Raw genomic sequence first — 19,826 nt, forward strand, 5'->3', positions numbered from 1 at the left:
TCCCACAACCTGTCGATTCGACGACCTTTTACCAGGATACGCTTCCTCCTCTCCTTCTCTGTCATGGCGCAAGAAACTCAACCATCCGCAAGGTCTCCTGCAGCCTTCCTAGGCAGTACGTCTGGAGATAAAAACCTTCCCGTTATGGTGACCAGTGCAATGCCTCGTGGCAGTGCCGACTTTGAGGCCAAGCGAACTACCTTGATGCAAGCCTTCGCGGCCAAGGTTCCTGCTGAATACCGTCTCCCGCCTGAACTGATCCAGAATCCACCCGCTGATCTATCCCGAATCCCGTCAACCTGTGGCAAGTTGACAGACGAAGAGATAGCTATCACGGAAAACTACGATGCCGTCGGACTTCTACAGGCTATAGCCAAGAAAACATACACCGCCGTGGCTGTCATCAAAGCTTTCAGCAAACGCGCAATCATTGCGCACCAGCTCACCTGCTGTTTGGCGCAGTGGTTTATGGAAGAAGCCGTCAAGCAGGCTACCGCGTTGGACGCTTATCTTGAAACGCACGGAAAGCCTATTGGGCCTCTGCATGGACTTCCTGTCAGTATCAAGGACCACATGCATATTGCTGGCACATTTTCCTCTCAGGGTTGCTTTGCAAGTATCGTGAAAGACCAGGAAGACTGCAAGGTAGTCGCATCGTTGCGTAGCCAGGGAGCGATTTTTTATTGTAAAACCAATCAGCCACAGTCGCTCATGCATCTCGAGACCGACTCCCATTGGGGCCGAGCCCTCAATCCTTACAACATTCATCTTTCTGCCGGCGGATCAACAGGTGGCGAAGCGGCTTTGATCGCGCTGAGAGGCTCGGTGATGGGCATCGGCACCAGTGTGTCCAATAACCAAGTTATTTGATTTGCTTGGTTGTGGTTGGTTGATTACGTAACAACCAACCACAAGTAAGACCCCCTCCGACCAACCACAAGCAAGCCTTTTTGGCTTACTCGAGTTAACTTGAAGTTACTCGACTAAGTTACCGGATTGGGAAAGTGGCCAACAAAGTCTAACCTTAATAGGGCAGGCTAGGAAGACAGCGCACCCTGATTGGCCCAGTCTTTAAATGAAATGAGTGAGGATCTCCTTTTCTTTCTCCTCCAACCTTTCCACAGAGCCAAGGCTGCCGATTTGGTCCAATAACTTGAAGAACAAACCAAATATGTCTTCGCGCCCATTCTTTAAGCCTCATGGAAGGCTCGAAAAAACCACTCCTCCTAGGACCCCTTCTGAGTCGCTCGGCCCCGCCCAGCCGAGCACTCCTAGCTCCGCCCTCAACTCAAACCCATGTGCCTAACGATAAGCCCTCCCCTTCAAGGCTTTCTGACGAAAGAGGTGCGCCGGACGCCTCTCAGTGCCCTTTCCCTATCGACTGGGACAAAATCCGCTACAACAGGAAGCCAGTACCATCTATTCGATACCGCCAGCCCCACAAGCGCGCCATCAACTCCAAATCCCAGCCTTCAGCAATCTACAGGCACGGCGCACAGCTTACCACAGATGGGAACAATAAGTTCTGGCTCTGCAAGTATTGCCATAGTAGCGGCCATCACGATGCTGCGCTTTTTGCCAGTGAGAGCACGACCAGCATCAATTATCACCTTAAACAGCAGCACAGACTGGAAGAATTCGGTTACAAAGCCATAGGAGCCGATCCTTTCAGCATAGCCAAGAGGACAGCAAGCCTTACGCCATACCTCGGAAGCCGGCGCGCGGTGTTCAACGACCTGAAATTCAAGGACGATTTTACTGACTGGGTGATTGACCTTGGCCTCACATTTCGTCAGGCGACTCATCAGCGGACGAATGAGATGTTTATCAATTATCTGGAGGATATCGATAAGATCCTTCCCAGAAGCCCATTTACTCTTGGCAGTTGGGTCAAAGAGAAGTGGCTTGGCGATGGTGGGAGACGCGTTTGGCTAAGGACAAAGCTGCAATCCGCCAAAAGAAAGGTCCATGTATCGATGGATGCATGGACATCTGAAGAAGGACAAACTATCTTGCCGTTGTCGCTCACTTCCTGGATGAGCGCCACAAGTTACAAACAGCTCTTCTAGACCTCCCACCTCTAAAGGGTCCTCATTCCGGTGAGAACATTGCCAAAGTGTTGTCGACCGTCATCGACTTTACGACGTCTCGCCAATCATTGGCTTCTTCATGATGGACAACGCTGCAAGCAACGATGTATGCATCCAAGAGCTAGCAGAGCAGTACCCGACAATCAACCGCGAAAGCCGCCTTCGGTGCGTCGGCCATATGCTGAACATCATCGTCAAAGCTCTTCTCTTTGGCAAGGGCGTTAGCAAGCTGGAGAAACAGCTGCGCGCTGCATCCGATGACGAGCGGTTTGAGATATGGAGGAAGCAAAGCTGTATTGGCAAGCTCCATAACTTCTGCGTGTGGATCAACAGAAGCGACCAGAGACGGGAGCGGCTGAAACAGTACATCCTGCGGGCTTATGACGAAGGCAGTATCGAACACCTCTACACCAGGGTCCTGGTCGATGGTGGTATCCGCTGGAACTCTGTATATTCCATGATTGAGAGAGCTCTGAAACTCCGCCACGCCATTGATCTCTTCTTTCTCAACTATCGCCGCATCGTCGCCGAAGGATACGATATCTCACAAGATATCCCAACTCCGCAGGATTGGGTTGATCTCGATCACTTCCTCAATATCCTCAAACCTTTCAAGGATCTAGCAAAACGCATGGAGGGCCGGGCTAACAAATCTGGCTCGGAAGGATCACATGGCTCACTTCACGAGACTCTCGAGTCGCTGGATGTGCTCTTCAAGAAGCTCCAAGAGGCTGGGAAGTTCGCAGATGATCACCCTGACGTGGTGTCAACATACTATTCCCATGCTATTGATGCCGCTCGTATCAAGCTTGAGGAATATTTTGGCCTCACTGATGCCACCCCTGCATACCGGTGTGCAGTTGCCCTACATCCGGCTAACAAATTTACCTATTTCGAGCTTGAATGGAGTCACAACAGGCAATGGATCAGCGGCGCAAAGAGAGTGGTACAGGAGGTTTTTGCACAATACGAGGCAGCAGCTGCGGAAGCGGACCGAATGGACGGAGTAGGACAAGAGGAGGAGCCGGAGGAGCTGGAGGAGGAAGCAATTGCTGACAACAGTATCGCTCTTGATCCACTTCAGCAAGCTCGTAAGCGTCGGCAGAGGCTTGCTGTCACTGCGATGTCAGCTACACGAGGAAAGAAGCGGGTAAAGTTGACGTCTGAGCTGGATGAGTTTATGGCGAGGACTAACAAGGCTGATCTGGATGTTGAGGATCCTCTGGAGTGGTGGGTTCGCCATGCATCTGACTATCCTATCCTGTCGAAGATGGCGTTTGACTTGTTCAGTTGCCCAGCAATGAGCGCTGAATGTGAGCGCGTCTTCTCACAGACAAAGAAGGTCATTACGGATGAACGGAACCGGCTCAGTTCGGACACGGTAGCAGCGATTGAATGCCAGAAGCACTTGCTTCGAAGCGGAATATTAGCCTAGATCTACCACCGTAGCTATACAGGGCATGAAAAATAGTCGAGTAATGTCAACCAACCAAGTAAATCAAGCCGCTGTTGCCGAGTAAACCAAGTCAAGCAAGGGGTTCTGTCAACCAAGTAAAAAAAGGGTCTAAATTTTGCTTTACTTGGTTGTTGGACACACTGATGATGCCATGACCAAGTTTGGGTTGAGATTAGGTACTACTTATTATCGGGGCTACCTGCCTTTCCGTCTGTCAAGCTACAATTGAGCCGCAGTTAATAGAGGTCTCTCTGAGATCGCATTTCGCTAGCATAACTAAATGGCTTCTAGTTAATAGCTAGATGGACTCTCGGCTAGTAACCAAAACAATTTGAGTAGCCGTGGACATCGTAACCCTCTTATCTCGTCCATCTCCTCCAACCATCCTCGAATGTGCTCCGGCCCATTTTCTTTCAAGCCTTTCCAATCCTGCCATCCCATCATTTCCAATACCGTACCGCCGAGCCGGCTTATACCGTCGTCTTTCCCGCTTCCCTGGAACACAAGGCATGATGTCACAAATCGTTGCATCGTCTTGACCCATCTACACTGTACCTCGTCGTACAAAATGTCTTCCTTTTCAAGGGCCTCCGCTTCGCTGCCATACTTTAGATCCATTTTCTCGCGGTATACGGTCCGCGAACATAGCATAATCGGGAATCGACAGTGGGCGCATCGAGCTCCTGGTCCGCCGCCACATGCTTGGTACCTTCGAAACATCTCGAGCCAAGGGCGCGCTTCGCTGGCTTCATCGCGATGTGAACAGCGTTTGAGCTTATGTGTATTGACAATTGGACCCCATTCATAGAAAGCACAAAGCGCACATCCTACAGCCCGTGAGCGAAGAAGGCTGCGTACACGATGAACGAGAGGGTGTTGAGATGTGTAAACACTCTGGTCTTGCTCAAATGGAAAAGACTCCATTGTTGTGGTGAGTTCGGTGCGGATGGGTTCTGACTGGAACAGCCTCGGGGTATCCCGGCCATCATCCTCACAGTCCCTCAGAGTTGAGGTGGACTCCTGGTATTTCTCATTTGCTCGTTTTAGCAGCGACCGTGGGGGGCTTGAAGACCAGTTGATGGTCGACCCTTCACTCTGCGTGTTGGGTGGTGTAAGACGCCGTCTACTTCCAGATCTTCCTTCCGGGGACTGAGAAGGAAGGAATGAAGACGGAAGTGTGCGCTTACCGCCGTTGACTCCTGCCATGGCGGAAGCGTCGAGGAGCTTGGTGTGGATTGTAGAATTTGTCTACTAGTTGTGTAGTGTATAAGAAAGGGGATCTAAAGGACGGGAGGGAAATTAGGTGGCAGGATGTTGGAAGAGAGCCCCGCTTTTATTACAGCCTCTGGTTCCTTTTTTTGCTTTTGCGGCGCTCATTCTCTGGGTGGGTAGACGTGCCGTGCCATGTCATGTTTGTTATCTATCTCTAATGATAGCTGAACATCGATCCACCCACTCTGCCTTATTACTCTTGAATACGCAGCCAATAAAATTCCTCGGCTCCCTCATAAGAAATATCAGGTCGTTGCGGAGCTTAAAGAGCTCGTCTTTAGGCGTAAGACGCGACTCGCAATTACGTGGGCTATCCCGATTGCCCTTGACTCTGATCCAACCCAATTCTCGAAGCATTCGGTTGTTCACCCCTTTGTGCTCTACATTTACAGATGGTCAGGTCATCATTTATGCTATTTCGTCGACGTTGGACGGGATCGTAGACACGACTCACCGATTTTCTTCGTCATCTCAGACACTCGCAGCACTGAATCACGGTCTTTGTCCCATGGAAATGCCTCCGGCCGCAGGAACCAGAGCATTCTCGTCACCATGTTGGCTGCCAAAAGAGCAGGGTCCCTTCTCTTGGTCGACACATTGAAACACTTCGTATTGGGCCGAACCTCGGGGGTTGCGCTCGACGCTGTGATGGTCAGCGTGAGCATGAGCATAAGATCACATAATGGATCCTCAAGGCAATCTGTCAGACAGCAGTACGCTGCACAGTAGTGAGATAGAACGAGTTGGTCCCCTTTTACGAACAGCCGGCGTATCTCCGTAAAGCCTCTTTCCACAATATCCGGGATCTGCTTGATCGGTATCTTGCAACCTAGATCGATCCGTGGTCGGATCTTCGCTCGCTTGACGCCAGTTGAATCGACCGACCTACGAGCCTCCGCCTCTAGCGCCCTTCTCTTGAGGCTGTCGGGTCGAGCCGCGAGGACAGTTGCGGATGCAGCTGCTCCGACGAGTTGTACTACCTGTTGATGCGTCAATCTCCGGCGATGAGAGCCAGGTACCCATTCGATACTCGCAGATACCATGGCAGCTGCGATGCCCGAGACCCACTGAGCCCTTGTTGCGAAGCTGCCTCTGGTGTGTTGGATAGCGGCCCGGAGAATAGAGGGCCATGTTGAGTGGGTCGGTGCGATAGACTCGACTCCTGGGTGACCCTTCCTACCGCCCTCCATCAGAGCAACAAAGATCTCTTCTGCAAAGTCGCGTCTCGTCTTTAGCACGACCTTTGACTCATTCACCATCGAACGGTCATCGAACTTGAGTACTTCCGCCGACAGTTTCTCGAAGTTTCTGTGGCAATGTCAGGAACGCTAAGGAATCTAAAGAGACTCCTGGTACGTACGAGGTTTTGAATGGACCGTCTCGTGCCTCCCAGGCTTCTAACGCGATCATCGCCTGAGCACTCTCCTCATTGCCCGTGTCTACATCACCATATTCTCCAACACCGCTCCTACCGCCACTGCGGATACCACGATTCAAGCCACGGCGAACTTGGCGAGCAATAAAAGCGACTGTCTCTGGTATCCACAGATCCTGGAATACCTCATGAAGGAACGTTGTCATCCTATCCATCCCGTCTATTGACCGACCCCCAAGCTCAGCAAACCACAATTGACTGTGTCGGTTAGATGCTACAGTTCTATCGTAGTGGTATTCCAGCGAGGCAACATGCATCAGAACGGGCCGTCCATTGCTCAGCTGTGGCCATCCCACAAGGTTGACGAGTCCTTGCCCATCTCGGATGTCCAACATTCGCGGCGATATAAATGGCCAGCCACATCTTTTTAGACTATCCATCGTGCCAAGGAGCCTCATGACCTTGGTAGGCAGCACCCTCGGGTCCCCAGTGAAGCAAAAATTGCCTAGTCGATCGAGAGCAGCGACGCCTTCGGAGAGAGCCATGCCCAGTCCTTTCGACCCTGCCTCGCGAAAGCGACGGTCCATTTCTGCTATGGCTGCTTCCATGACCCGAGCAAAAGCCACCATGACTCCTGGAAAGATATCCGGGTTGAAACGCCGGAGGATGCCTGCATAGAGTTGCTTCTCTTTGAGGAAGAGACGCATGAGTTGGAAAATGGGTTGTAGCACGCTACTGAAGTTTCGACGACGACGCACGAGTCGTGGAGCATCGATGGAAATGACCTGCTCGAATCGGAACGCAAACTCATTCGCTTGCATGGCTGCTTCGACCCTCTGTCGCTCCCGCGCAAAAGGTGTCGATGCGCCAGGGTTGTCAGGTGTGAGTCGCCCCTCACCTGGGCCAGGAGCCGCTGCTGCTTATCCTTAAGCCGCGCCGTGCGTTGAGCCTCCGTCGAGGGAATGGTGAGTGCAGCTGTGGCGAGGCCATGGCTGGCTAGTAGGTCATGAGGGCCATGACGGATAGACCGTTTCAGGTTGGAATAGCCCTGGAAGAAGCCGAACGAAAGTACGTCGGCACCCTGGTTCTGGTGGCTCATGTTCTCCTTCATGACAGTAAACAGGTCGCTATCTAGGAAGGCAGGGGACGATCCGATGTGAAGTTGCCGTATGCGGGGTGGAAGCCGAGTGGGTAGAAGGTGTAGTTACTCCCATAAAACTCCCCGGCCACACGGTTGCGGTCGGCAAGCAAGCATACAGGACGGCTTACCCTTCCTTCCACGCCGGCAGAGGTATTTGATGCGGTACAGTGAACATCAACAGCTAGGGCATAGGAGACGTGGCTGATGTTATCGAGGTTGTACTTGGCCTCAAGGGCCTCGCGCAACCGCATCAGGCCGGGACTATACAACGCATCATGTTCTCTCTGGTCCTCTGTTGCCGATCTCGATTCTGAAGGCGGTAGACTGGATGGCGAGATGTCCGGTGCTTGCCTTGGATAGACGTCGTCGTTCTCGTCAGTGTCTGGGCTCAACGGCGGCTGCTGGGAGTTGTCTTGCCCATCGTACTGATGTTCCTGGTCTTGTAGTTGAGCCCTGTTGTGCTGGCCCATGTCAAAGTTCTCCGATTCTTTCATCCATTCAAGGAACCTCCGCTCCTGCTCTTCATCACCATCAGGTCTGTTGGCATCGCCCTCGCCATCAGTATCTCGATGTTCCGCATCGATTCGCCCTGGATTAGGTATGGGTGGTATTGGAGAAGCAACATCGTCCGCCCTCTCTGACATGAATAGGCTATCGTTGGCCTCCACTTCGACGGTTGGTTGATCCCATGGCTCGTCGGGCCCATCCTCTCGTTCCTCTCCTCCCATTCCCTCCCATCCTTGCTGTGTTGCCGGCAAACTACTGTCTTCTCGATCGTAGCCGTCCTCGGACTCATCGACATAGGCCGGCCGGATGACTGTCTCTTCCTCGAGATTCGCTATGCGTTCATTGACTTCTATATTGATGTTGGCGCCATAGTCGTACGCGTGGAAGGCGAGCTGATGATCGATCCAGAAAGTGTCGCCCTGAGCAGAGAATCTTTCGAGGAATCCTGTCCAGCCGTCCATGAATAGTGTTTGGAATGTGACCCATTTGTCAAAGGCTATCATCTGCGTCTCCTTGCCTCCGAGAGCCCATCTCGGCTCAACACCTTCACCAAGGAGCTCACCTTCAAGGAAGATGTCTTTGATGTGTGATGCGAGCAGTAGGGCACGGCCTTGTACGAGGGCAGTCCTTGTGTATGTTGTATCGTGTCGGCGACGGGGGTTATTGGTGCCAGTGGCCCTCTGACTCGGGTGCATGACGATGAACCAAGCTTCTCGAGTAGCACCGGTGGCAATGCGGAAGGTGCGGCCGCTCAGGTCGAAACCTATGCCCTGCACGTGCTTCGCGCTATACGGGGCACTCCAATGACGGAACGATATCGTGATATTGTCAAAGAAGTGACTAGGCCGGCAGATCGGCCGGCGCGGCAAACCGACGATACTAACAAAGTCGAGTCGAAATACGGGGTAATAGTCGTCGTCCTCGCTCGCCGGCTTCGATCCAGTCTTCTTGCTCCCATAGTCCAAGACAACTCGGCGCTGGAGGAGATCTAGAGCACGTGTCCCATCGAAGGCTTCGTCGTTCGTCTCGTCGATGAACTCGTCAGCTAACGCGACATGTCAGTCAGAATAAGTCAGACAAATTTGGGAAACTGGCAGCGCGTTCTTGTTCAAGTTCTAGGTATAGAAGAGGGTTGGGAGGGAAAGGAATGAACAGATCGATCAATGCTTCTGTAACACTCTTCGAACAACACAGTGCCATACCATACATCCAGGAATCGCCGGCGCGACGGTCTACTCTCCAGCCTCTTTGAAACTGATCTGCAGCGTCTTCCGTGCTGACTGCGCTGCCTTGGATACTCGCGGGCTCCTCGAGATAATGTTCATCAGCCAAGAACGGAGATATAAGCTCTCGTGCCTCTTCTTGGTCTTCGCCATCGTCAATGTCAGGACCGTCAGAGTGGACATCGAACTCGACCTCTTCTGGTAGCCCCAAGCGCGGCATGATTGGCTTCTCAGTGTCCGTCAGAGAATTTATGTTGGCCAACGAGAGGTGACATTAATCCTTGTAGGATGCTAACTGGTGACGAAAAGGATATGGGTTGGTATGAAGGATAGGGGAAAGTGACATAAGACTAAAAATCACAGACTGTTTGCTTCTGCTAGGAGTATCTCGTTATTATCACCTGCGGAACCGTTCGCTGATTTATAGGGTTTGACTACGGTACAAGTTGGTGCAGTCAGACGCGAAGCGCGTCGTTCTACGTCGTCGTGCTATCATAGTCGTAGGTGAAGTCCTTTACAAAAGGGGACTGTGTCTTCAGTCAATTTCGAGCCTCAAGCAGCTACCGCACCTACCATCAGTTCATCAGCTTTACCCCGAACGCGCCCGTAAACAACCCGTGCCGGCATACCCAGGTCTAGGTGTCCGAGCGCGCATGTAACTAAGGTTTAAACCTGGACATGTATCATTATTAACAGTAGTATCTCATGCGTCCTCTTCCAATCATGACATTCTCCATTGCACAGAATGACGTCAAATCCCTGGTGATGCCCTCGTGTAAAAGGTTGAGGGCAAACATCTGGGAAATGAGGTGGCTTGCTTGTCATAAACACTACAAAACTCTAAAGACTTATCACATTGTGCAGCAACAGGGGTGCTCTCCCCCCCAGTCCAGTTCTTTCCGGCCTATCCGCATTCTTTTCCCTGCGTTTTTGCCTTCCCAGCATTGAACCAGCCGTTGATTCCAGGAACTCCAAAAACCAGGAACTTGCACGCAATCATGATGAACGGGGGTTGGGTTAGATTCGGTTCGCTACATCAATAACGTCTCCCGGGTTGTAGACAATACAGTTAATTAGTATTGTTATTTGTTATTATTATTTATTGTAATAATTACTACTACTTGATATATTATTTATTGCTGTGCTACTGCTGATGGTTCGCCAGATTGCACCGTCTATCTTTTGGTATAGGGTATGACTCGCTCGAAGGATCAACGTTTACTTCCAGACGTCGCTACAGGACCATCCATCCAGGGCGATCTCTTCTGTAGCTGAGAGCTAAGGACTTGATCCCGGTGATGCTGGCGTTGTTGCTTCGCCCTAGTCGTCTGGGATTGGCTAGGGCTTGGCCGCACGTTCGGTAGTAATGTCCTTGTTGCTGGTGATTGGCGGGTCCTGCCGCTCCCAATATCCCCCTTCGGTAGTTTTTGCAGCGGACGGCCGATTTCAGCTGTAACGTAAGACTTCTGAGGAGGTGGCTGGTAACTGTAATCTGCGAAACTCCTCCCCTGTTTGCCATCTCTGTGGTGGGGGCTTCTCGTCATTGCCGTCCGTTGGGCTGGAGGCGGCGAGGATATTATCGTAGTGGTCACATTATCAGCAAGCGGTGGCGGCAATGGTGGTGACTGCTGTTGAGGATACCGTGATTGCTGGCGCTGCTGCTTTTGTTGCTGCTGCATTTGAGGTAGGCCTTCTTCCATGGCTATGGCCCTTGTGCGCCCGCTGTCACGATGTGTCCCGTCTGCCGTGTTGACCGGAATAGACCCCTGCGACGATGGGGGTTGCTTGGTGATGTGGTGATTCGATGATGATACGGTGCCCTGTTGTTGACAGGGAACTTCATTCGAAGTGTGGCTGATACGCTCTTCCGGTGGAAGCAAAGATGGCAACTGCCGCTGCTGTTGCTGCTGATCATCGTGTTCAGAAATTGCAGTGGCTGATTTCATTCCTGCCAGGATCCCCTCGTACCCCTGATACGCCACCTGGATCGCGCGGAGTGCTTCACTCGACCAAGGATGCCCTTCATCAGACTCGTTGTTTTCCACTGCTTTGCGGCATCGATCGGAAGCCCACGAGAGAACAGCATGATCGATGTAGGCACCAAGCTCGTTTGAGGCATACACGCCTCTCAGTGCAGGATTCCCCTTCACCTCGGGAATGTTTCCCAGCTGACTACAGATAGCTCGTGTGATGGCTGAGGCCGGTGGTCTGTGGCGTATCTCGGACCGCGGTTGATGAATCGCGTTATCTGTACCGACGCGTTCAGAGATCGAACTCTCCCACACCGGACGAAATGCAGGACCAAGGGCGTGTTGGACTATGTGAAATAGACCCGTCCAGAGGTCGCCGGTACTGAAGCGTTCTGCATAGTGCTCATCATGTTCTTCTGGCATCAAGTCGAGATAGTGTTTCGTCGAGGGATCCCTGAACTCGGTCATATGGTTGCGGACGTAGTCGAGGACCTTCCTTTCCAGCGTTCGTGAGCGCAGGTCGAGCCAGGATGCCATATCGTCAGCGCCATCGATATCACCACCTTCCTTCCGCTGAGTCCACCAATCATCCCCGTGAGTAGTTACCATAAGACCTTCGATCGCAGGTACCAAGTCCTGTCGTCGTAAGGGCTTATTGTTCTCGTGAGTATCGACGATATCTGCGGGTTGAGTGTTTACCCAACGTACTACGTGGTCAATGACCTGTGCCATGACCTCGCCTTCCTCCTTCTTGATCTTCAACAAGGGCTGCACATCTGGAAACCGAAGAGTGAGGTTCTGTTGAAGATGGCGGCAAAGACCGTCATAGGCTTCCTTGTCGAGGGAGCTTAGAAATCCACTTCGCCGAGCTGTCTTTTGGGCCGGTTTGATGGTGGAAGGGGGCGATGGGCTGGAGTTGCTGTCGTCGTTATTGTTGCCGTGACCCTTGGGATAAAAGACCTGGCGAACATCCGCAGCATCATAGGTGTCGCTTTTGAGGCTGCCGGCTAGCTCATTCCAATCGGAAATTTGAATGGACTCGGAGGTAGAGGCAGGAAGTGCCCTCAAGGTCTCGAGAACCTGGTAGAACGTATCGAACCAATACTACTCCCATGTTAGCAATATGTTCTAGGTAAGGCTTGATGGTGTCCAAGACTATTTTCTTTTGCCCTGGAGTGGAAGAGATGGACGAGATGACGAATGATGATGATGATGATGATGATGATGATGAACCATGATTCCCAGACACCAAGGGCGAGCCACTTACATCATCCAGTCTGTACCCTGCAATCTGATACCATTTTGAAATGTTAAACGTGGTTCTCCCCAGGGAGGTTCGACACCAGCGAGTCACCCGGGGTCTCCACCGCTCGCTTCGCCACAGCGTGACGAGACGGCTGATGGGAAAGCGAGCTTCACTTGTCAGGCACAAGATGTCGAGCATGCTTTTCTCGATACCCTTCTTGTTGACATTTCTCTCGACAGAAAATAAAGTGGGATCCCGATCAAAGGCCGAGACGAGCTGTAGCCAGATTTGGCCATGGGTGTCGGGCAGGGTGAGATCACGGCGATTGACACGAAGCTTGATGTCAAGTTCGACTGGTAGAGTGTCTGTGTAGGAGGTGAGTATGGTTTACTATGTGTCTATAAAATGTACGGAATGAAGATCTGCCAATAGTATTGGGGACGGCAATTGAGAGGGGTCACACCTTTGTCGTAAAATTCGCAAATCCACCATAAATCGTTCGAATCGGAATGCGTCTGTTTCACGTAATCTTTCAAGGCCTCGATGCGATGCTGACCAGCCATGAGCTCGGGCCTCTCGTCAATGAAATCGGCCCAATTTCTGAACGATAACACATGCTGACGTCGGTCCTGGACATGGCTTTGATCAGTATCTGGGAGGGCGTTGATCATTTTTTGAACGGCGGCGGCACTGCAGGAGACCTGGACGAAGTGCTGCTCAGCTCGACGTGTGAGGCCACCATTCTGGAAAGAGCGGCAAAGATGGGCGACATGGTTACGGTCGAGGGGCCTATTACTACCGCGAGACCAGGAGGAGTCGAGCACATGGATGGGTAGCTCAGCGACGGCAAGGCGGTAGGGCTCTGCCTGTTTCCTCAGGGAATCGACCTCGGTGAAGGAAGGTGGAGAAGGCTTTGGCGATTTGGCAGGCTTAGATGGTGAGGGTGGTGGTGATGATGGGGTGTCGTTGACGACGGGGTTAAGGGAGAGAGAAGTGGATGAATGATGGGGTTCATGAGGAGGGTGGATAGGTGTAGTTTTCCGGCGCTTGGATGGCCGGGGATTCGTGTTGGATTTAGGAGGCAGACGGCGACCAGTTTTAATCATGGTGCCGCTGAGGACGAGGACAGCAGTGGATTAGTATATATATATTTCGTTACTTTGTTCCACGCCAAGTGAGATATGGGAAGGAATAGTTGAGGGGAGAGAAATAGGATGGATGAAAAGATGAGGAGTATTATATTGAATGGGAGACAATACAGGGATCAGAAAGGTGACTAATCAAAGAATAGTAATGGGAAATAGAAGGGAGGGAGGGCGCATGAAAAGTGCGGAGAAGAAGTAGAAGTTTAAAAGTTCAGAGGGAGGGATGGAGGATGGCGGGCACGGACACCTAAACCTAGGATTAAGATATAAATTGGCAAAAGTTCTGGAGGTTTGAGGGCGCACGGACACCCAAACCTGGGTTCAGGCAGGTCAGCTGTACAAAAATGGCAAGTTTACTAGCAATCTTATAAAAATCTGGAGGTTTGTAAGTGGAAGGCTCTAAATATTTGTCACTTGTAACCCTAACCAGGACCCCTTCGGCGTGTTTTCTGACTCCAATGCATGTACTCTCGCCAGGATGACATTGACCGGCAATTCGAGTACAACTGGCTTTCCTGTGTGCCTCCAGCTCTCCCTAGTGGGTTTGTTTGCATCATGCAAAATAATGCAAACTTCCACTGTCGGGTCATCTGGTGATGGATTCATCCTAATCTCATAGAGACCAAATTCGGTATCTGATCTCAGCCCTTCGGTAACACCTCTGGTTGCCATCCACTCCACGACTGTTCGATCACTACCGCAGATGCCAATGACAGGGGGGTCTTCCCCTGGAGAAGCTTGAGGGGGTGATGTTGATGCACTTGTATAACGGGGTTTATAGATAATATAGATATATATAGCAATATTAACAATGGTAGTTAAGCAGGCGATTGGTATGCATATCGCAAGGAGTACTTCGTCGCAACTTGAAAGCGACATTTTTAACTTGGTCTAGGTCGTGGAGGAGGCTTTGGGCAGCCTGTTGTGTCGTATGCGCCGCGACCCCAGTTTCTCAGGGTATTAGAAGAGATCATGAAGTGGTTGATCGAAAAGGTGGACTTGAACTGTTGAGTGCTTGGCGAACCAGTGTCGGTGAGGCCTGCAAGTAGTTGCCTCGCCGGGTTGCACATTACTTTAAGTAATTCACCTTGAGAGAGTGTTTTTGCTTTTGATAATACTTTTCGCTTGGCGTTCCACTCCTCATACGCTTGCTCACGCCGACCCACCCAATTTTGAGCTCCCTGTCGCAAAGAAAACACGCCCCCCTTGCCCATGTTCCGTTCATCTCACACGCACATTATATTATTCCATATTTGGAGTGGCACTCTGGAGTGCCACCCCAGAATAGGAAAGGTTTAAAGGAGGCCAGAGCCCATTTCAAAATCCAGACTTCCTCTTACAACATATCTATCTTCCATAATGGCTAGCAGACCTCGGGTCCTCCCATTCTCCGGCGATGACGGCGCGTATAATCACTACCTGGAACAATTTTTCCTAACGGTCAAAGCTCGTTACCCAAGTGCCTTCAAGGAGACATGCTGTTTAATCCCCGCACCCTCTTTCCTAGCTACCAACGAGGAGCAGGAGAACAGTTCGCTCCAGGTTTGTCATTACGACCCAACTCCGCCGCCACTCACCCATGACGCTCCTCGCGTAACTCAAAGAGCTACACGACTCCTAGAGAGGATACCGCGAACCGAAAAAGATTGGCAGATAGCCCGGCATCAACTTGGGTTTGAGAATGAACAGCAGATTCTATCATCCCTTTCAAAGATTCGAGGCTGTGCTTGGCGCTTCAAACAACATGAACTTAAGGATCATTCGATATCTGCTCTTGGAGAACAGGCGACCGCCTTTACGCAGGAGCTGTCTGCCTTGTCAGGTTTTGTTACTTTGATATCATTTCTATTCTTTGTGACTTGCTGCTTTGAGGAGAGCATTGGCGCAGACAGGTCTAAAGTTGACGCTGCTATGAAAAACTTTATTAGTGCCCAAAAAGACAGCAAATTGGGGGAGGAAACAAGGTTCTTGAGAAAGGTCCGGGCAGGAACGCTGAAAGTAGTGGCACTAATTGATCGCCTTTATGAGAAACTTGGGCATCGTGCCTTCGAACTTCTCTTTTATCTAAGTAAGTTAAATTCTTTCGCATGGTTCGTTTGCTAATTGCAAAGAACTATATCCTACCGTTCTTTGTCATCTGACCAACAGCGATGTTGATTATATTATATCTTCTGTCGACGCTTGGGACCCCACACAAGAAGTACAAGCCCGCACGCCTTTATACGTAGTGTTTCTGCTGCAGCTGTGGCGGCCAAATAAATCGTGAGTTCCTTGTTCCTACCGCCTTAGATAACTGACCAAGGGGAGTAGCCTAGCTGAAATTCGACGATCTCTTGGAGCACGCCTGTTTAATAACACGGAAGCAAACCCCCTGTCCCAAGTACTTGAAAAACGTACTCTTTTTCCCAGCTCCGAGGACGAAGGCAACCTCCACATATCCCTTAAGAGGAAGCGAAACGAAACCAGTCCTGCGACTAGCTATCAAAACATTGAGCTGGACTCACCCAGCAGTAGACCACGACCGTTAGACCCTTCGTCAACAATTAGCTCTGACCGCTCGCCATCTTACTTCCCCAACTCTATTATCAGCGTGGACACAAATTCCACGACGTTATCAGATGGACACCCTTTGTCCCCTAGTCAAGGTCCTATGCTATGCTATGATACTGGGATCGAAGAGGAAGCTAGGAATATTACAAGCCTTAGCCTAAGCAAAAATGCACTTGAAACTGGAACACTTCCCAGTCAGGATAGGGACGAGCCCGATGACTGGATTCGCGGAACAGAGGTCGAACTTATCGGGCCAAATGCAACAGAAGAGTTTTACGCTGCATAGAATTCTATTCCTTCTTTCTGAATGTAAACATTACATACTCAATTGGATCATCGACTGGTTTAAAAAGGACGCCATCTGTCATACAGTAACGGAAACCTTCCTTCCACTGAACCAGTTGGTCTTCCTCACCGCGTCCCAAGCGGATGTAAACATTGCTTGAACGAATGGGATATAAGTATGCCACTTTGCCGTTATCCACTTTACAGCCTTGTGCCGAAGTGCGTACTGGTCGATGATTAAGACAACCTGTGTCCCGAAAAATGTCTTAAGACCCCGAGTCTGGTTAGTTAGTAGGAAATTATGAGCGAGGAAAAGAAATTTACCTCCAGGAGTTTAGTTTCTTCTTTCAGGGTATTTAGCTCTTCACACGTAGGAAATTGACTGTACTCCAGGTCACCTAAAACCTGGCTCGGGGCGACTGGCGACTGGCGACCGATCACGGCAACAAGATCTTGCGTATTAGTTGAGATTTCATGTTTCGTATGCGTTCCCATGAGTTGTATTGTAGAAGAGTCAATCTTATTCTTATGTTAAGAAACAAGGTGATGCTGTGATGAAGTTGGTAGAGTGATATCTATTTGATTTCAGTTGGGCAGCAAGCTCGGCTAGGAAAAATAATATTCCGATCGCCTAAGTTTCCTTGATGGCATCCAATCACGACTGGCGCTGATGTCCTCCATTGCAATCCAGCTAAAATATCCTAAGTTGTCTATACCAACGTGAATTCCTCGCTTTCCCCTGGTTCAATCTCACTGATTGGGGTAACTGGTCTATATTAGTCATGTTATACGGATAGACAAACTCATTGAGGAATTACGGACCGTTCGCTGTCTCACCAGACTGTGGCTCGTTTACTTCGTCCGGCCCGTTCGTTTCGGCTGCGTTCTCAGTAGGTTGAGCCTCTTCCGCATGCTGGCCCGAATCATTACTTTTATCTTGTGAATGGGTGTTGCTGGACATAGATGCGGCTGTTTGTGATTGCAAATCTGAGTAACTCTTTGTAAGGCGATTCCATTTGGGCTTGGATTGCGAGAGAAGGCTACTAAATACTTTCGACAGTGTTGCGAATAATATGGCAATAAAGTAGTATATTGCAATACATACCATATAATATGCCTTTTCTGGTATTGTGATAATATGATATGAAGTCTACGATATTGTGACAATATAATATGAGGATGTCCATATTGGCAATATATTATCTATATTGGGCTGTTAATTCTTGGGTGAATTAGCCCCGTGAAAGCTGCAGAACTCGGCCTTACCCTATATAAGAAGCAGGGATAGCTGGCGGTCACGGCCTGCCAAAAGGAGCCCCGCGAACAGCGAAAGTTACAACTATACGAACTATTATCGAACAAGCTCGTGTTGCGGCAGAAGAAAATCCCCGAAAACGCCGTCGACTCAACGATCAATCCGGAGACTCGATCGAACCTGACCAGCTCGAGGCATTATACGTGAGTTTTATCACGGCCTGCTCTCTCCCATTTCGGCTCGTGGAATGCCCAGAGTTCCGAGCACTCTTGGCCTACACCAATAACGATATCGAGACTTGGCTTCCGGATACGCATGATACCGTCAAGACATGGATTATGCGCCAATATGGATGCCAGAAAGAGAGGGTCAAGCAGCGCATACAGTCGGCAAAGTCAAGAATTCACATCAGCTGCGACCTTTGGACTTCTCCCAATTCTTTGGCCATTTTAGGCGTAGTCGCACACTATGTCACGGAAGACGGTCAGCTGGAACACCATGTTTTGGCGTTGAAAGACATCGACAGTGAGCACGACGGTTCTCGTCTCGCTGTGGCCATTTTGAAGGTGGTTGACGAATGGGGCTTTGCTTCCAAGCTTGGATATTTCGTGATGGACAACGCTGGCAATAACGACACCATGGTGAGATCCCTTTCGCTTGGTCAGTACAACTGACTATTTCTCCTGACTGGCGGCCCTAACATCCCACAGGCCTCCTACGCCGATATGACATCCAATACGATCCCAAAGTGCACCGACTCCGCTGCCAAGGCCATATCATCAACCTCGCCGCCAAAGCCTTCCTCTTCGTCACCGATAATGAGAAGCTCGAACTCGACGATCCTAGTGTGCATAATGTGACACTAAAACATATTGAAGCGTGGCGGAAAAAGGGGCCTCTTGGCAAGATTCACAACTTCGTCGTTTTCATCCAACGAAGTGTCCAGCGCAGCCAAAAGTTTCTTACTATTAGCCATAACCGTAAGCTCGCACGGGACAACGACACAAGATGGAGTTCGTGGTATAACATGCTGCGAGTGGCCCTGAACCTCAGAGATGCGATTGACGGCTATTTCAACAAATGGATGGAATTAGATTGCGCTGGAGACGAGCTCTCTTCAGAGGACTGGATCATCTTGGAGAAAATCAAGTCTTTCTTAGAGAAGCTGAAGATGACGACCAAGGCTCTCGAGTCATCGTTTACAACACTCGATAACGTCCTCTTGGCTATGGATTTCGTTTTGGCACAATTCGAAGCAGGGAAGGAGGCATATATTGACGATCCGATAATGGCGCCCATGTGTAACTCTGGCTGGGCCAAGTTGGACAAGTACTACCGGCTCACTGATGAATCGCCTGCCTACGTTGCCACTATCGTGCTCCACCCTTCGCATAAATGGCACTACATACAGGAGAACTGGAAAAAGGAGTGGGTTGAGTCGTCAAAGGAGTTGATGGAGACGCTGTGGAATGACTATAAACCCGTGGAATCACCTCTTCCTCTCTGCGAGGTCCCATCGACGACCACGAACGGGTTCTTGAACTGGAGGAACAAGCACCTGCAGCCGTCGCTCGTCACGGATGAATATGAACGATATTGCAACTCTGAACGGGTTTACGGGTTCACAAGCGCCCTTGCATGGTGGCTAGAGGAGACACAGCAGAAAAACTACCCAAACTTGAGTAAAATGGCGGTGGACATACTGTCAATTCCCGCAATGTCTGCGGAGCCGGAGCGGCTCTTCTCCGGGGCCAAGATAACCATTACAGATCGTCGAAATCGGCTTGGTAGTGATGTAGTTGAAGCTCTGGAGTGCCTGAAGTCATAGTTTGGGATACGAGAGCTTCAAGGTGATGTACTTTAGCTGCCGCAGTAGAATAACCCAGATCACGTGCAATATATGGGATGTATTGTCATACTGGCAATATATTGGGTTCTTGGCAATACAATACAATATAGGCCAATGTCATATGGCCTAATACAATATGCACCACTTGGCAATACAATAATATCGCGAGGCTTCCATATTGCCAATATACTTATTGTTTATATTATTCGCAACACTGCTTTGCTTTGTGATGGCAGATGACGTACGCCATATATCCACCCCAAACGTATACTCCACAACTTGTGTTCGGTCCATTCTCATACTCGAGACTTAGGAGCTCCCTGATTCGTGGTGTCTGACCACAGGCGGTATAAAGACCGCCAGCAAGCTGCTCCTCCATCTTACTGACTTGTTTTAAATATGTTATCACAGCATGCCACCTCCATATTCCGTCTTTAGCTAGTCCGTTTCTGCCTGCGGTAT

At 50.4% G+C, this 19,826-nt stretch overlaps 6 protein-coding genes across 6 annotated transcripts; 2 read left to right on the forward strand and 4 right to left on the reverse strand.

The window, feature by feature from the left end:
• Positions 1-63: 63 nt before the first annotated feature.
• Positions 64-870, forward strand: FPOAC1_003926 (uncharacterized protein; the record flags this gene model as incomplete). Its single annotated transcript, XM_044848481.1, has 1 exon — positions 64-870. One exon carries the CDS (start codon positions 64-66, stop codon positions 868-870), a length of 807 nt encoding a protein of 268 aa, XP_044714397.1.
• A 2,967-nt stretch (positions 871-3,837) lies between these two features.
• Positions 3,838-4,752, reverse strand: FPOAC1_003927 (uncharacterized protein; the record flags this gene model as incomplete). Its single annotated transcript, XM_044848482.1, has 1 exon — positions 3,838-4,752. The coding sequence occupies one exon, from the start codon at positions 4,750-4,752 to the stop codon at positions 3,838-3,840; it is 915 nt and encodes a 304-aa protein (XP_044714398.1).
• A 558-nt stretch (positions 4,753-5,310) lies between these two features.
• FPOAC1_003928 (uncharacterized protein) lies at positions 5,311-7,304 on the reverse strand (the record flags this gene model as incomplete). The annotated part of the gene is made up of 4 exons (XM_044848483.1): positions 5,311-5,461; positions 5,581-6,126; positions 6,179-7,035; positions 7,092-7,304. 4 exons carry the CDS (start codon positions 7,302-7,304, stop codon positions 5,311-5,313), a joined length of 1,767 nt encoding a protein of 588 aa, XP_044714399.1.
• A 20-nt stretch (positions 7,305-7,324) lies between these two features.
• FPOAC1_003929 (uncharacterized protein) lies at positions 7,325-9,284 on the reverse strand (the record flags this gene model as incomplete). Its single annotated transcript, XM_044848484.1, has 2 exons — positions 7,325-8,886; positions 8,933-9,284. The coding sequence occupies 2 exons, from the start codon at positions 9,282-9,284 to the stop codon at positions 7,325-7,327; spliced, it is 1,914 nt and encodes a 637-aa protein (XP_044714400.1).
• A 991-nt stretch (positions 9,285-10,275) lies between these two features.
• On the reverse strand, positions 10,276-13,386 carry FPOAC1_003930 (uncharacterized protein; the record flags this gene model as incomplete). The annotated part of the gene is made up of 3 exons (XM_044848485.1): positions 10,276-12,138; positions 12,302-12,645; positions 12,744-13,386. 3 exons carry the CDS (start codon positions 13,384-13,386, stop codon positions 10,276-10,278), a joined length of 2,850 nt encoding a protein of 949 aa, XP_044714401.1.
• Positions 13,387-14,784: 1,398 nt separating this feature from the next.
• On the forward strand, positions 14,785-16,261 carry FPOAC1_003931 (uncharacterized protein; the record flags this gene model as incomplete). Its single annotated transcript, XM_044848486.1, has 3 exons — positions 14,785-15,493; positions 15,537-15,687; positions 15,835-16,261. The coding sequence occupies 3 exons, from the start codon at positions 14,785-14,787 to the stop codon at positions 16,259-16,261; spliced, it is 1,287 nt and encodes a 428-aa protein (XP_044714402.1).
• Positions 16,262-19,826: the final 3,565 nt, after the last annotated feature.

Source organism: Fusarium poae, chromosome 1, assembly GCF_019609905.1.
Source record: "Fusarium poae strain DAOMC 252244 chromosome 1, whole genome shotgun sequence".
Classification (NCBI taxonomy): Eukaryota; Fungi; Ascomycota; class Sordariomycetes; order Hypocreales; family Nectriaceae; genus Fusarium; species Fusarium poae.